The 17242-nt window shown below is 48.3% G+C and overlaps 1 protein-coding gene across 3 annotated transcripts in view; it reads left to right on the top strand.

The window, feature by feature from the left end:
* Elk3 (ETS transcription factor ELK3) overlaps positions 1–15239 on the top strand; it is a 61544-nt gene extending 46305 nt beyond the window's left edge. For all 3 annotated transcript variants that reach the window (XM_057757735.1, XM_057757736.1, XM_057757737.1), the window contains exons 4-5: positions 9283–9405; positions 14443–15239. In XM_057757735.1, the coding sequence (XP_057613718.1) occupies positions 9283–9405; positions 14443–14541 (222 nt within the window). In that variant the 3' untranslated portion in view covers positions 14542–15239. The remainder of the gene's footprint in view (positions 1–9282; positions 9406–14442) is intronic.
* The last annotated feature ends 2003 nt before the right edge of the window (positions 15240–17242 follow it).

Raw genomic sequence — 17242 nt, 5'->3', positions numbered from 1 at the left:
AGATCTCTGGGGACATTTGCACTTTTGGGGACTTTTCGGGCCTTAGGGAGTTTTGATGATGTAATTTTCAGGAGGCACCCAGAAGTGTCCTGAAGAGAAAAGTCCGTGTGGAACTGCGTGTCATGCTCACCTTTAACAAGAAACACAAGGGTCACGCGCAGCAGGAAAGTCCCCGCCAAAAGCAGGGGTGCTGAGGGAAACTCAGGTCCCACCATGCGGAGAGGAGAGCAAACTCAGAGTGTACCAGTCTAAGCTGCTCTGAGCCCCTGGAGAAGATGGCCTTTTTTTTTCTTCCCCTGTAGAAGTGTCTGGTTCAGCTGCAGGACAGACAGAAAAGCTGTCCCAGGCCAAATCAGACGCACGTTAGTGGCAAAGGTTAGCAGCATTGGCTTAGATCCTGCATCTGCCTCCCCAGCTTCCTAGACATGGGACAGGGCAGCTGCTCTCTGAGTGACAGTACATTGGGATGGTGGCCATGCTACCCTAGCTAGCTAGCCAGCTCCAACTAACTGGCAGGCATTATCGTCCTGGAGCTTTGTGCCTCCACGTGGGGTCACGCTGTAGGTGGGCCAGAAGTCTGGGCTCTGCCTCGGTCATTGCCATAGCTGTCTTTGTTGGCCCCAGCGGTAGACACCGAATTCTTTGCATGTGCCAGACATTTGGCACACACCATGCATTTTGCCATCCAGGTCATAGCAGGCCCCCGGTGTGGGTATTTTTCCTTGTGACTGCCTGGCTGAGGTGACCGGGGTACAGAGGTGAAGTACCTTGACTTGGTTCCATAGCTGTAAGTAGGAGGGATGAATTTAGACCTATTTTGTCTGCATCCAGCATCCACCCTGCAGCTAAACACCCTCTGCCATCCCTCGGGGGTGTGTGTGGGGGAACCAGCTGTTTTTCCCTGACAGCAGACCACGGTTTCTGCAGACCAGAACGGTTTCTGCCAGCACCTCTCTGCTACTTTGCTTCACGGGGCTTCCCCTTCCCAGGGGTGACATGGCAGCTTATTTTTGTGAAGTGGCAGTCATAAGCCCTCCTTACTGAGGAGAGGCCCCAGGACTCTGTGATAGGTTGGAGTGGGCACAAGCATTCCAAAATTAGCATTCCCTAACAAAGCCAGGCTGCCTGGCAACATGCAAGAAACTGCCTCTGAAGTAGCGGCTCAGGCAAGTCACGGGTCTGAGGCTCCAGGTGGACAGTTTGGCTTTAGTGTTGTTTAAGACCGCAAAGCTGAGAGTGGTTGACAGCCAGGCCAGGTCACGTCCAGTTTCAGTGTCTGTGTTCTCCATTGCTGCGTACCGCGCCCCCATGTCTGCACTCTGTGTGCTGGCACCCAGTTCGCGAGCTTCAGGCAAGGGGGCTGGAGGTTAAAATACACAGACAGGGAGACAGCGACACGGGTCATCCTTGAATTCCCCAAGAATGCCCCCTTTAGTGTGTTCAGGGGCAGATTATATAGAGATAGCCACGCCCCAGCCAAACCCACCAGAAACCACTCTCCTGCCATCAGGAACTCCTGAAGGTCTCGTGCTCAGAGCAGCTGTAGGCACTCAGATCAGGGGAAAACAAGTTGTTTACAAGAAATTCAGGATCTGGGGTCTCACTGCTCCCAACACTCCGTGACTATTTCGGGGAAAATTGCCCAGGCGTCTACTGTGACTTTGGTCCTAGCTACTATGAACTTAGTGCGGTGGACCTCTCAGAGGGGTTGAGGGTGGCAGAGCTGGGGTGAGGAGCCAAGGGACCTTGAGCTGAGCTAGGAATCCTAGCATGTGGACAAAGATATAGAGGACTCTGGTCTAGAACCTGGAGAGAATGCTTCAGGAAGCCAGGCTTCTCTGATAGAGGTGCGCCTCGGGCATCTGGGAGTCAAGCTGAGAGGTCTCTATTTTCATTGAGTGAGTGCCAGGGAATTAAAGAATGGGCCCAGGCTTTCTGGGAGAGAAACAGTTTGGAAGGAGGCTGCTTGGGAACAGAGTGGCACCCCAGGACCTAAATGCCACCAGAGTTCCTAGAGTGTGGGCCTTGCTCCTCATGTGTGGCTGTGGGCAGCCAACAGAGTGAGAGAAGGGCAGAGATACAGTAAACCTCAGTCATGCCTGTCTCCTCTCCACCATTGGTGGTTTATCTGGGACCAGACGGGACCCTCAGGTTTATTCTGACAAGCCTTAGGTCCTTCAGGACTGGGGCTATGCTTAGATTTAGATCTGTAGAGATGTTCCACCTAACAGCTTACTCAGAAGCTCTCCAGCCTACCCTTCCGCTCTCTCTCCCCCCCACCCTCAGCTCCCTCTCTTGGGGTCTGGGGTTTCAGAAACAGACATGAACACCCCAGTGAACCCTTCCCAAGGGAGGGCTGACTCCGAGCACTTCCCCTTAGCCACGGAAACGTGCCTTTCTCCTGTGGGGTGTGCTTGGTGAAGTGGGACCCTGTTGGCATATGGCGTGTGCTCTGCTAGCCCAGTCCCCTAAAAGTGAGGCTCCTGGACACCATGTGTCACGTGACTACTGTCCTCTCCCACGTACCTCACTTTCCATGTGTGTCCCATTGCACCTGTCTCCCCCAAGGGGACATTGTTCCGTCAGAATTTGAGGCCGATGCTTTGTGAGGCCATTTTTTTTAATATTTATTTTTATTTATTATGTATACAATATTCTGTCTGCGTGTATGCCCGCAGGCCAGAAGAGGGCGCCAGACCTCCTTACAGATGGTTGTGAGCCACCATGTGGTTGCTGGGAATTGAACTCAGGACCCTTGGAAGAGCAAGCAATGCTCTTAACCTCTGAGCCTTCTCTCCAGCCCCCATTTTTTTTTTTTGGCCAAGACTCCTGTTCCTCTCACCTGTCCTGTGCAAGACGCTGAAATCAGATCCCTTTCAGCAGGGGGCGCAGGGCTCACCGCCAGAATCTGAGTCTGCACCCCTCAGGGTGTTTGCTCAGCAGCAGGCTGGATTAGTGCTGAGTGAGCAGAGACAGCCTGCTAGGTTGGAAAAGCCAAAGTCCTACTTCCTTTACTATGGAATGGTGAGAGTCCGAGCCTTGTGGAGCAGCCAGAGTGCAGGCATCCTGTCTGCCATCCACCATCCCACTGCTGGGGTGGTTTCCATCCTCCTGTCTCTTCTACCCTTATCATCAGAAGAAAAACCAGTTTTTTTTTCTCCCTTCTCGCAAGGGTTATTCAACTTCCTTCTTATTCTGTTAACACTTCCCCAGCTGGTTCTCCAGCCTTGCTCACAATGACCTTTCCTAGGGGCAGAGAACTTCCTTGTGGGAAGGAGGTCTTGTGGTTAGAGGGGCTTTGTGAGTAGAAGGGGTGAAAGGGTCTTGGCTCCCAAGATGTGGGGTGCCCCAGAGAAACCACCCAAAGGAATGCTTTCCGTCCTTGTGCCCTGGGTCCCTGTGTTGCTTCCCCCCCTCCCCTCCCCTCCCCTCCCGTTCCCTCTCATGGCTCATGTTTTTTATCTCATCTAACTCTTCCCTGTGTTTTCAGTCCTTTCATTCCCTTTCCTTCAGAGTGGAGCTACGCAAACGCTTATGGGAGTCTCGTCCTCTTTTAAAGTCTTTAAAACTATGTTTTTATTGAATGAAGACTGTGACATGTGGGCCAGGCACCTTGGGCACCATTCTGTAACATGAGGGCCTGCTTGTTGAGGTTTCTATCCTGCCCGGTTCCCGCAGCCAGTAAGCCCCAAGGAAATTCACACAGAAAGTCTACGTTAGATATAAACTGGCCCATTAGCTCAGGCTTCTTATTAGCTCTTGTAGCTTATATTAACTCATTATTCTGATCTATGTTAGCCACATGGCTCAGTACCCTTTTCTGCAGGGCAGGTCACATCCTGCTTCTTCAGTGATCTGGGCAGAACTGGGGAGGAATGGGCTTCCTCCTTCCCAGAATTCTCCTGTTCTTATTGCCCCACCTCTACTTCCTGTCTGGTTGACCTGCTTATACTTCCTGCTTGGCCAATCAGCGTTTATTTAAAACATGATTGACAGAATACAGACAATTCTCCCACACCAGAAGACTACCAATGGCTTTCTTGAGATTGTCACTTCTGAAAATAATATATATGCATATCATATATATACTATATACAATACATATATGATGTATACATCATATAACAGATAACATATGAACGCACATGCACTTTATTGTATGTGTGATGGTGGGGCATGTGTGTCCTGGCACACATGTGGAGGTCAGAGGACAACCTGTAGGAGTTGGTTCTTTCCTTCCCCTATGTGAGTCCCGGAGACTGAACTTTGGCTTGGTGGTAAGTGCCTTTACCGCTGGCCCAATTATTCTAAAATAGATAATGACTTGGGGCACTATTATCATGGAGTCTGTTTGCCTCCTGTGTCAGGTTTATGTGTTAGGGTTTCTCCTTCACTTTTCCTGAGTCTGAATGATTTCCTAGTGTCCACTCAAGACATTAGCAGGTACCTGCCACTGAGGCGATCCTGCACATTCTCTCTCTTCTGTCTGTCATTTAGAGAGTACCTCCTCTTATTTTTTTTTTTTTAAATCAGCTTGCTTGGAGCTTGTCACTGAATACCCAGGCACTTCCCTGCTGCCCAGGGATAATAAGGTTAATAGACAGACATGGGTTTTTGTTCTCATGAGCTTGCAAGTGCTGCCCACGAGGTAAAGAATATGGACCCATCTGTAATTGAGGGTCATGAAACCTGCCTAAAAAGCTAAGCCATGGATTCGATAGGAAATTAACAGCTCCAAGAGGCATAAGCCAAGTGGAGTGCAGATTCTTCACTAGAGTTAATAAATAACCACTGAACATTACGTTTGCAAGACATAAAAAGGACACTAGAACTAGCTAGTTTTACAACCTTAGGACCTAGCCATGATGGAGTGTATACATGTGTGCGTGTGTTCACACACACAGAGACACACACAGACACACACACACACGACAGTTATGTTCTACAGAGGAGACATGAAGAACACAAGGAGCAAGAACATTTGGCTCAGTTACTGTGAAGGGGGCACCATCCCTGTGTAAGGTGCTCTGGTTGGAGCTAGGGATGCAAGCCTGGGTGAATTAGTCCCTGAGAGCTAGGAGGCACAAAGGGAATGTTTAGGAAGAAGGGAAGAGGAGTGAGAGAACATTGAGAGTTGCTGAGGGATGGGCGGTCACACTTGGGCCAGGCATTGAGGGAGCAGCGGGAATCTTTCCGGCACGTGGGATGGATGGGAGCGCTATGGCTGAGAAGGGCGTGAGACAAGATGTGGAAGAGTTCTGGGTGTGAGAGGAAGAGCTGTCGTTTCGTCAGACAGGAGGGTCTCCTCAGAAGTAAGGGCAGCAGTGGGGTGAAGCCGGAGGACACGCTGGAGGGGTGTGAGTGGCAGCATTAACTGGGGTGTAGAAACCATCCTGACGGCATACAACTAGAAGGGACAGCTGTATCCAGTTAGGATACCTTGTAATGCACACTTCACCAAAATGACGGTGAAGCTGTCAGGCTGTGACAGACACAGCCAGAGGAGCTGGATCGGAGAGAAATTTAGAAAACATCAGCCATGAGATGCGGTAACTAGAGGGGTAAGAGACAGCCAGGTTGACCACAAAGACCATGGGAGGCTCGGGAAAAGAGGTCACAAATTTGGACCACGGTAAATCAGAGAAGCCTATGATACATTCTGGTGAAGAAGTACCAGCTCGGAGAACAAGGGGATGAAGTTAAGGAGACACCCACAAGTGAGGGATGGTTAAAACCATGGCAACCATGGCTGGGTAGTGAGGGAGGTTGAGTGTGGAAGATTGGTGAGAAAGTCATCTATGAATCTCTATGTGATAAGCTCAGCACACATAAAGCCAAGGAGGAGGGTTCACAGAGGGAAGTTAGGAGGGATGTCTAAGTTATAGGGGACTTAGCATCGTGGCCAAGAAGGCCATTTTTGTTGTTCTGACACAGAATGGGTTTTGAGTGAATGCTGTTTCAGAGTGACTGAGTTGGCAGCAGGTGGACTGGGCTTAGGTGGCCGGAATGTCACTGGTTGCGTGACATTCTGGTTGGGTCTTGAGTGCAGCCCCAACGAAGTGAAGCGCCGGAAAGTGATTCTCGGGAAGGCATGGTTTGTGTCTCGGTGACTGGATGCTGGGCGGTAGGGAGGGCCGTGTGTGCAGAAATCATGTCTTGTGCTTTTCTTGCTTCTGCAGCTATTTCTAGTCTCAGTGTGTATCTTGAGAGACACAGCTGATGGTACTGCCCGCAGAAATGCAAGTCTTAAGAAGCAGTTGGATATGAAAGGCGAGCTCAATTTTGAAGATGTAGGTCATTCCAGGTGGAGAAATTGAATAAAAAAATGAAAGAGGAGGTGGAGGACATGATTATCCCTAAAGTATACAGAAGATTTTTATTATAGGTATGAGGGAAGAGTCCAGGCTGAACATGGCTGTCAGACTAAACTGGACCATGAGAGAAGAGAGGGGGAGGGAGAGCGAGAGAGGAGCTGCCTACTAAGAGAGGTGGCCTAGGCCAAGAGCCCAGCATCGCCAAAATGGCTGAGTTATACAGGGATCTGGGCTTTGGGAAGGAAAGCAAAGCCCAGGCTCTGGGAGGGAGGGGTTTAAGGTAGTGGGCGGGGTGAGGAGTGCTGGGCGGAGCCACAGGTACTGAGTGACAGGGTGGCAAAGAGCTGAAGTTCTTCAGTTCACCAAGCACTTGGGGGCGGGGCGAGTACTCAGGAGGAGAACAGTGAGCAAATTCTCCAGTGGTTATGGGGAGAAATTCCATTTGCTTGAGAGGCCAGGGGTCTCCTTGGCTAAAGTGGCACTTTTGATGGGCACAGAGAGATGGGTAGGAAAGGCTGAAGGATGCGGAGCAGACAGAGAGCCATGGACCAGGACACACAAATGCAACCCATCCGGACGGGACCAGCTTCTGTAGTTAAAAGTCACATGCCTAAGGTCTTGAGGAGACCCAGTATGGAGTGGCGTTGAAAGGGGAGGAAGAGAAAGGCGACCCTTGTGGGAACCCCCTTTTCTTTGTAAATGAATGCCCGTTGGATTTGGTGTCTCTGTCACGTGGGTCAGGAACGCCTATGGCCATTGGTTAAGATGGGCATTCCCAGGTGGAGGGAGGTTGGTTGGTCTCAGAGTAGCGGTGTTTATGACAGATTGGTCCCAGGTGGAGGGAAAGAAGCAGCGTGGGTTCTGCTTGTAGTTTTACCTCCCCCCCCCCCCACACAGGCGCTGGCCCTCCTGGAGGGCAGGCGGACACACAGAGGAGGCTCTGCCATGTCCTGAAATAACCCAGGCAAGGCTCTTGAGGAAGTTCCCCTCCAAGCTACCAAGTAGTTCTTTTAAGGCCACAGGATCTCCAGGGAGAACAGCAATCGGAGGAGGAGTGAATGAAGTCATTTCACAATGCTTATTTGCATAAATTAGAGAAGACATTTCAACTGTATTGCCACGAGGCGCAGAAGGGATTCTAAGTACATCCTGTATTCCTTGGTAACAAATGTGCACAAACACCCAAACCCAGAGGGGAATGTAAATTCTAGGCCACGGAAACAGAAAACCCCCATTTTACATACTGCCCAGAGGCATGAGCTTGTGGTCTTGGCTGCGGAAAAAGGTAGCCGTCCTTTAAGGCTTAGAAGATTGTGTAGACTCTGAGAAGTCTTCTCTGAGGCTAAACCGACAGGCCTTTATGTTGGGTATTAAATGTTAACGTGACACATTGTGGTTCGAGCCTGGCTCCGGTGTATCACGTAAATATTAGCTCTCGGGTCACCTGAGTCCGTGGACTGGAGCCCAGCACGCCTGCACAGAAGGTTTCACAGAAGCTTTTGTAAGCAGTTGAGAATCCTCCCATGAATAAAGTCCGTTCAATGGGTACGCCAGGTACACGTTATACTTATTACTGATGCACTAGTAAAATATTCAAAATGATTAGGGCTTAGCATGACTCGTGTCTCTCAGGCTTGACATTTCTGGGTGTTGGTCATATATATATAAAGAGTTTGAGATGGATTACATTATCTTCCCAGCAACCTGGCAATAATAGCATGTGTTTTCATCCTTCCCATTTGACAGATTGAGACTGAGATCCAGAGAGGCTAGTCTGCTTGTCTTAGGTCGTCAAGCTAGTGAGCAGAGGCTCTGACATGGGAGCCCCGACAGAGCTCATTTTAACTGTGAACCAGCTGGCCTAGCACGCTTGTGGAATTGCCTGCGACCAGCTGATTCAAAACACGTATTTATCCCAGTGACCTCGCAGGCCATTCCATATGCAAAAGGGAATGCCATGGCACCAAAGACTCAGATAATTTAGCTTAAATCTGCTCACCTTTCAGCGCTTCGGCTGGAAGACCACTGGGTGTTCGTCTCTACCCCGTTGAACAGAGCGAGCCTTTCACTTTAGGTTTGAGCGTGAATGCATTTGATAATTGCTGAAGCTGCTGGGGCCGGTTCTAGGAAAAAACAACACGGCAGCATCCAGCATGATGCAATCTGAAATGCTGGCGCCTTCGCTGGGTGCTCACACAAAGAATCGTATTGAGGGGCTCCTTCTGGTCACCAGAGGTGCAGACACCCCGGGCCAAGGAGTTTGCCTCTGCTGAGAATAAAAGCTGTGCACATTTTACTGGCTTGGGCGGGTTGTTTCTCCTGCCCTTTAGCTGGCTTGTGGGCCAGGACTCCTGCCGAGGGTGGGCGAGCAAATGCCAGTCCTGTCACTTCTAAGAAATGCTCGGCTCTGGCTCTCCAAGGCCTGCTTTCCATTGCCAGGGCCATGAATTCCTCCCAGCCCTACGTCCAGGGTGAAGTCTGCAAAATCAGCCCAGCGGTTCCCAACGACCTGCTGCGGACCACGCTAATAGGATTTCAGTTATTAAAGGGCTGAGGAGACTATAACGAACGTGTGTGTGCCCGTGTAGTTAACAGGCGTCCGCTGTGGCCCAACAGTTTGATAAGAAACGAGGCCCCTTCCAGGGGTGCTATTTTGTCTGTACACGTCTTTGTTTACTGGGAGTGGGGGAAGGGGTTGAAGGAACTCTTCTGGCCTGCAAACCTGCCTTTTCCACTAGAATGTTTAGGCAGGGTGACTTGTCTAAGACTTGTGGACAAAACTAGTATAAGAAAATGAAACTGCTCCTAGCCGTGCAAATGGAACCTGGAGTTACTCAGTTTCCCGGAGATGGCAAGGTTTGGTTCATTGTCCACGGCTAGTGCACCTATCTGGTTACCCGGCTACTCTTGGTCACGGCTGGCATGAGCTGAAGCCCTATCAAGACATGCCTGTTGCCTTGTCTTCTAGACACCAAATGGCCTGCTGCTGACCCCGAGTCCGCTGCTCTCCAGCATACACTTTTGGAGCAGCCTTAGCCCCGTTGCGCCGCTGAGTCCTGCCAGGCTGCAAGGGCCAAACACACTTTTCCAGGTAAGAGTTTGGAACCAGCTTTGCAACGTGGGCCAGCCACGGCTTTTCTCTAAATTCCACTAAATTCCACACATGCTTGGTTACTATGTTAAGTCTCCAGCCGGGTGATGGAGGCGGCACTCGCCTTTAATCCCAGCACTCGGGAGGCAGAGGCAGGCGGATCTCTGTGAGTTCGAGGCCAGCCTGGTCTACAAGAGCTAGTTCCAGGACAGGCGCCAGAGCTATACAGAGAAACACTGTCTCAAAAAAACCAAAAGAGAAAAAAAGTTTCCAAGGGGACTTCTTAAGGCCTGGGCTGTAGAGCCTGTTAGAAACAGACATTTTCACTGAGGCAGAGAAGAGATGTGCTCATGTCAGGAACCCAGGCATGGCTTCTTCAAGTTTCTGGATATTTGTATATGGACAGAAACACTGGAAATTTGCTGCAGAAATTACTTAAAAATTTAAAAAATGGTTTCTATACAAAGCTCAATAGAGAACTTGAAAATATGATGCCAACTCACCAATATATCCATATCAGAATACATTTAAAAAGTAAAAAATAGTGAACAGTTTTTCCAAACTGGAGCAGAGGTCACCTGTATCAGTTTACACATTATAATCAGGTTCTAATTTTGTAATATGATATATGCAGCAAACAGTTAAAGAATAATGAAGACCTCCCTGAGTTAGGTGAACACATACATTATTCATGCAGGTTCTGGAATCTTCCAGGACTCTCACTCGCTATCACATGGAGGTCAGTATTTCCTCTGAGTCCCAAAGGTAGCTGCTCACCAATCCAAGGTGTTACTCCTTTGAGTATGTGACTACAGACAGGGGCAGGAATGAAGCAGAGGCGGACAGAGTGCCAGCTCCTTGTTCCCCTATTTCTAGCTTCCCCTGCCCTAGTATGGCTCACGCCAAACTGACTGTGGCTCCTTGCTCCCACTGCCTTTAGCATGTTACCTTTTTTTTTTTTTTTTTTTTTTTTTAGTTTTTTGAGACAGGGTTTTTCTCTGTGGTTTTGGAGTCTGTCCTGGAACTAGCTCTTGTAGACCAGGCTGGTCTCGAACTCACAGAGATCCGCCTGTCTCTGCCTCCCGAGTGCTGGGATTAAAGGCGTGCGCCACCACCGCCTGGCCAAAGAAGGACTGCCGTAGCATGTTATCTTATGACTGCCTGTGGACCTGGCAAACTCTACTAGAGAGTGGGCCCCCAAAGGACGGGAACCGTATTCTGGTCACTGTGCTATCTCCCAGGATCTAGCGCATGGTTCGACTGGTGCACAAACGCCAGTCATTACTGATAACCCCATGACAAGACGCCAATGCACAGATGTCAGTAAAGGGTGTTAGGCGCTCAGGTCCCTCCTCTCAGTTTTGCTTATCAAGGTTACTATTTGCTGAGCGCCCCTCTGCAGGAACACATGGATACACAATAGGACTTAGGGTGTAGCGGGAAGAATGGGCGGGCCACAGAGGTTTTGATTGCTATCATGCATCTCTGGTTTCCTAGCGGGCTTGGAGTAGGGTGTCATGAGGTGAGTATTCCCTGGAGTAACGGGGTTTCCTTTCCTCCCTGGCCCCCATTTCCATCACAGCTCAGTTTCAGTCAGGCACAGGGAACATGGTGATTGTTGGAATTTTAACCTGAAGTGGTAAATTCTAGTGGAAGCAGAGCAGGAAGGAGTGGCGTGAATACAGCAGCTCCTTGGGCATAGACTGCTACAGCTAGAGAATCTAACGTGGGGTGTTTGTAGAGATCAGTAACTCCTGGAATCTACTGAGTAAGCAGCTTCTCATTTCCGTCGCTATTGGGAGTTCTGCCGTCTGATTGGTGCATGACTTGGCGACCTCCTTAGGAAAGTCACAAGGAGCTAATGGAATTCTGTCTCTATTCCAGGATTCCCAGTCAACTGATAGCCTAGACCTCTGGGAGCAGGGAGCTGCCCACACCCCACACCCAGAGGTTCTGTGATGTCAGCATGCGCCGAGTCACATGGCTAGAGTGTCAAGCAAAGATGCTAGGCCCACCCTAGGACCTCAGATTCATGAGGTCTTGGACAGGGTCTGATAAAACATTTTATTCACGTTCCTAATGGTGCTCTAGTGTAGAAACCATATTTTGAGGACTGTTGCAGACTAGGGATTCTAATTCACACTTCAAATTCTGCAGATTCCTGCATATAAAGGTCATCTTCAAAAAATTTCAATTTTAATTTCACCAAAACAAACCTGTTTTCGCTCCAAGAGCCATTCAAAAACCAACTGGGAAGGTTGGAAGGGGGCTACAACTTAGCTTGGATGGCTGACGGGCTGCATGGCTTGAGGTTCCTATGTTACGGCTGGATCGTTGAGACCACAGGAAACAACTCTGTCCCTTTTAAAATACTATTACTCTTCTCATAAAAAGAGCAATGGAGTGTGGTCAAAGTTAGAGGTGGCCGTTTTAAAAATGATAAAACAACCACGCTAAGAGGAATGAGACTCCCAACTAAAAATAAGAGACATCAAAATGGATTTCTCAGAATTCAGATTACCATAGTGCCCCTTCAAAATTAATAAAAATAATGAACCTCATTTACATACACTGGGCGTTCATGAAGGAAAGAGAAAACACAGTCTACAGCATGTTTTACGCAAGTTTTCTGTGTGATTTCTAGAAAAGCAAATTTGAAACCCGCAGGGAAGGACTTAATGGGGCTGAGGCATTCCTGCACAGAGGATCCCACAAGACAAGTATTTATCTGCCTGTCTATCTTAGAGGGAAAGGGACTGGCACAGGGTCAGACACTGTAGCTCTGGCTAGCCTGGAACTCACTTTGTAGCCCAGGCTGGCCTTAAACTCACAGCGGTCCTCCTGCCTCGGCATCTGGAATAGTTGGGATTACAGGTGTGCACAAGCATGTTTAGAGCACGATCAGAGCAGATGTGGCAGAATTCCAGCCAAGAAGGGAGAATAGGCATGTTTTCTAGCCGCAGTGTCCCTGGTGGAGAGAGAGAGGTGCCAAAGCCATGGCTGAGCGTGAGTCGAGAGCCTGATCTACAAACACAGTGCAAGTCAGTCTGGCTGGCCAGGTGATCAAATTTGGAATGCACCTCACGGGTAGTAACAAGGTGTAGCAACAAGGACTTCGAAGGTCACACGATAATAATGTACGGAGGAGCTGCGCCTGCCTTCCTAACCCGGCCTCTCACAGACTCAGAGCCCCAAAGAGCAGGTTCTGTGAGGCTTTGGAGTCAGACATCTGAAAGTGGTTGTTGCTGTCAAGTTCAGGGAAGGGACCGGAGGAAAAGGTGGGGGGAGGGCGTCTGGGGAATGCTGTAAGTGAAGAAGGGGTTGTGGTGGAAGAAAAACCAACAAACATGCTAGGAAAAACAAGCCAATCAAGAGAAGCATGACAACTGTGTGCATATACAGGAATTTCTAATTAACGTGCTGAAAAAGCTAAAACTAGACAATGCCTTCACAACCACCCATCAGGTGGTGGGCGGGTACCAAAAAGTGAAAAGATGCCACTGTTCTTAATGGAAGTTCAAGGCCAGTTCTGCTGTCCACTTGAAGCCACCGTGAGAGCGGGTGACAAGGACACGGACCTTGGCTTAGATGGTCTAAACTGCCTTCAGCCAGATCTAGGAAGGCAGTTGAAACCAAGTCCCACAAAATGTAAAGATCCCAAAGCTGCAGGAGAGACAGGAAGCCTTACATAAACCAGTCACCATTAAAATAGGAGCCAGGCAGTTTAGTGTAGCTGGAGATAAGACTTGGCTTTGCTTATGAGCTATGACCTTTAGCTAATTGGAACCTGGCTGAGTTGTTTTTCTCGTTTACAATGTGAGGCTAAGAAAGCTTACTTTTTATCCCTAGCCGCCCAACGAGATGGCAGCCCTTGAGAAGAAGGCACTGGATGTGTTACCGAAATAGTTTGAAAATTAAAAAGAAAAAGGATTTACTCATTCTTCAAATATTTATTGGACTTCTAACATGTGCCAGGCTCCATAGTTTGATATTTAGTGCTGAAGTTTAATATTTAACTTTCCTGGACTAAAGAGGGATTAGGCTCGAACAGCACCTGGTAGATCAGTTGGACACACTTCATCTTTGGCAACGCAGAGCCCCAGCCGTGAGCAGTCACACACTCAAGAGATGCTTTTACTTTCTCCTTCATTAGGATTGTGGCTGAGGGATTTGTCCACGCCATGAAGTCAAACTTCCATTCTACCCCTTCCCACTCTAGTTACCAACAACGCGGAGGTCTTACTGTGTCCGTCTGCAGCTGTGATCTAATGCCTTGCTCTTAAGTCAGTGAGAGTACATTCCTCATCTCCAAGATCAAGACAGTCTTTCCTTTACAAAAAGTTTCATTTTCGTTTTAACCATGTGTTTCTGTGCCTGCGTGCCCCCAGATCGCTGGCACTGACATTAGTTTTGAGCCATGTGATGTGGGTGCTGGAGCCAAGTTCAGGCCCTCTGTTACGAGAGCAGTCAGGGGAATCAGGGGTGGGGGTGTAAAGCACATTCCTATCCAAACAATTAAAATGAGGCTTAAAATAAATAAATAAGTAAATAAAGGGTTACAGTTCGAGAGAGAGAGAGAGAGAGAGAGAGAGAGAGAGAGAGAGAGCGCGCAGTCAGCATTGTCAACTGCCGAGCTATCTGTCCGGCTCCCTGGTCCTCATTTTAAACAAGCATGTCCGTTGCCATGCTGTGGAAAACGGACAGCAGATTTCAAACTTCGAGATCGCTGACTCATGTGTAAGGAATCCTGGTTTCGTCTCACCCCCCTGGTATGTGAAGCAGATCAGCGTGCTATACATTTTAGAACCTTTAAGACAGTAGTGGAATGTGCCGTCAGCAACGTGTAAAGTCCATCTGAGGACCTCAGGGACACAGCAGCACAGGGGCATTTCCTGGGCCTCGCGCGGTTGCTCTAGGTAACCTTTGTAGAACAGATGGGCAGCCAGCTCGCAGCATCCATTGGTGTCTGTGCATGAGAGGAATGTAAGCTCCCCAAGGAAACCGCCACAATTACTGAATGTCTCTTGTCCCTTACAGTTCCCCACACTGCTCAATGGTCACATGCCGGTGCCGCTCCCCAGTTTGGACAGAGCTCCATCCCCGGTACTGCTTTCTTCCAGCTCTCAGAAGTCATGATGACCGCAGGAATCATGACCGTCGCTGCCGCCAACGCCACCGCCGCCGTCGGCAGCAACTAGGCACTCGAAACTCATGAAGCCAGTTTGTCCCCATGGGCTAGTTTACCTGTGTCGTGAGAAGGACATTGTGGAACCCTGTTAATTTGGCTTGCACTTTTCATAACACGGATAATCTAGATGTATGTTAGCATTTATAAAACCAATTTTTATATATTCAGCTCTATATGAAAGTGTTTTGCATTAAGTGGATTTTAATGTTTTTGTTTTTCTATCCTTTGAGCTCTGAAGTGTTGAACACTGACAGTGGAGAACCTTTCTTAATGTTTTCTATGTAACTAATAAGGATGTGAAGCTGTTTATCCCTTTAATTCTGCATACGCTGAACTCTGCTTGTATACACGATATAACCAGCTGTGCCTTCCTTTTGCATTTAGTTTTATGTACATGATTTGTGTATTTCTAGTATTAAGAGAAAATGTTTGAAGGACAATACAGCATCAAACAGCTCTCGGAAGAATGTTATTCTCACAGGTAGAGAACATGAACGCCTGCTCCTACCACTGTAAGAACTGCCTTAGGACCTCTCTTGAACTGAAATTCAGTATATGTAATGTCCAAGTAATGTTTTTATAAGAATGAACGAAGCCATATTTAGACAATAAACGTTCTTTTAAAGAACATGTTCCAAAGTGCACTTTTTAAAAGATGAACTTTTGAGTGGGCCAGCCGCTGAGCCAGTTAAAGCGCCTCTCTACTCTGGGATACTGAAACTCCATTAAGCCCGTACCAGCAGATCTCTTAAAGGTACACCCCAGGTTTACGTATCCTTATCCCTGCTCTCTTGAGATCCTCTACCACAACCATCTGGTATCGTTATCCCTGCTAGGAGTTAGGGTTTCTTTAGAGTGACGTGACAACTAATATTTAAAAATCAAATGTTTCAGGGCTGAGGGTGTAGCTCAGTAGGGTGTGTGTCTAGCGTGTGCTGAGGCTCTGGGTACAAGCCCCAGAAAAGGGGGGCGGGAACCTAGCCAAGAATTAACCGTGCTCACAGATGGTGATGAACTCAAACCACAGAGAAATGACTGAATTACACCAGGTATCCATCTTCCTGTGTGTAGAGACAGTTTTGGATAAAGGGAACAAAGCGTAGTACACAGAACTGGAGGAGCCGAAGGCCGTGCTAGAGGGGAGCATCTGGGATGCACGCTTTGTGTATCTAATTGATGCTGAGAAGAAAGCAGTCTGATAGGAGAAATCTCTTCAGGAGCCTCACTACGGAAGTGCCTGTGCGCCCGTTCAGATGCTCTGTGGGTAAAGTGTCACGTGCTGTCAGGGCTGTGAACGCGGCCCCTCCTCTGGGCATGCCTGTGCGGAAGGGGAAGTGCAGGTGCAAGATGATGAACTGCAAGTACTTTCAATTTAAGGTCAGGTGAGCTGTAACACTCATCTTCAAGTACAAAAAAAAAACAAAAACAAAAACCCCCTAAGCTGAAAAGTGCCTGCCTCCACAGGTGTTCCCAACCAGGATAAGAGGATTAAAAAAAAAAAAAGCAAGCTTGTGAAACATCTGAAATTAAAAAAATCTAAAATTATATTTAGATACTAGATCCTTATAAGTTGAGACTTTCTACTGAAACTGACCATCTTTCTAAGGGGGAGGTGTCTTTACTAAGGGTGAAAGCTTCTGACTGTAGAGCCATGGAAACAGCTCCAAACCCATAAATAGACATTCCTGCCGCTCCCTCCCGGTAAAGAACAAATGTGCGCTAAAATAAAAAGGCGCTGCTTCAGGGAGCTGTAATTAGGGAATGCGCTGTCAGAGCCACGGGGCGCTTTGAGCATGCTTCCTCCTGGCTCTCCGCTGACCAAGGCAGGCGCACAGTGCCAGGAAACAAGGCTGCGGCGTCCAGACGTGCTCGGTGAGAGTGCAATCCGTGTGCAAGACTCATGGAGAAACCAAAGGAGCTCATGCCCAGGGGTCTCAACCAGCATCCTTTGCTGTTTGGAAATGGCCAATGACTATAAATCTGGCTGCTGTTTTCTTCCAGCTGCTGTGATTATCCTATATTATAGATTTATTGATTAGGAATGGGAAAATACTGTAGTTCTTGGTGGATCTAAAAACTTTCTGGAGAGAAGAGAACTGGAGGTATGGAGACTAACTCGGCTTCCCTGCCTTCTGTGTTTCTAACAGGATTAATTTAGCCAGAAAACAGATTCCAAAGAACATTGACATTTCTTTTTCTTATGCTTGCCTAATCACTGCTAAACTGCTAAGTTCAGCTATCTAAATAAGTCGGTAATGCTAACTGAAGTCGGGGCTCTAGCACCTGACGGCGGAAGCCCAACTCGCTCTCTGCACGCAGCTTCTCTGGCCGCAAAGTCTCACCGTGTGCTTCCATACGGGTGGTTTTTTCTGTTTACTGCAATGCTGTTTTGTTGAACAAATACTTCTGTGTGAAGAGGCAAGTGGGTTAGTTTACTTACAATGATGCAAATGTCACTTTCCATGTAAACGAGTTGGATAAGCACACTGTTTCTGACCTGTAAATATGGCACATCAAATGCTCTCTATACACATAGGGGTTACAGCACAGGAGAAGAGCATCTGCTTAGGATGTGAGACTCCAAATCCCAGCAACGCACACACATAGGGGGAAGAATGAAATGCGTTTGAGGCTGAGCAATAGCTTAAT

This window comes from Chionomys nivalis, chromosome 25 (assembly GCF_950005125.1).
Source record: "Chionomys nivalis chromosome 25, mChiNiv1.1, whole genome shotgun sequence".
Lineage (NCBI taxonomy): Eukaryota > Metazoa > Chordata > Mammalia > Rodentia > Cricetidae > Chionomys > Chionomys nivalis.
This window is presented reverse-complemented; position numbering and strand designations above follow the sequence as displayed.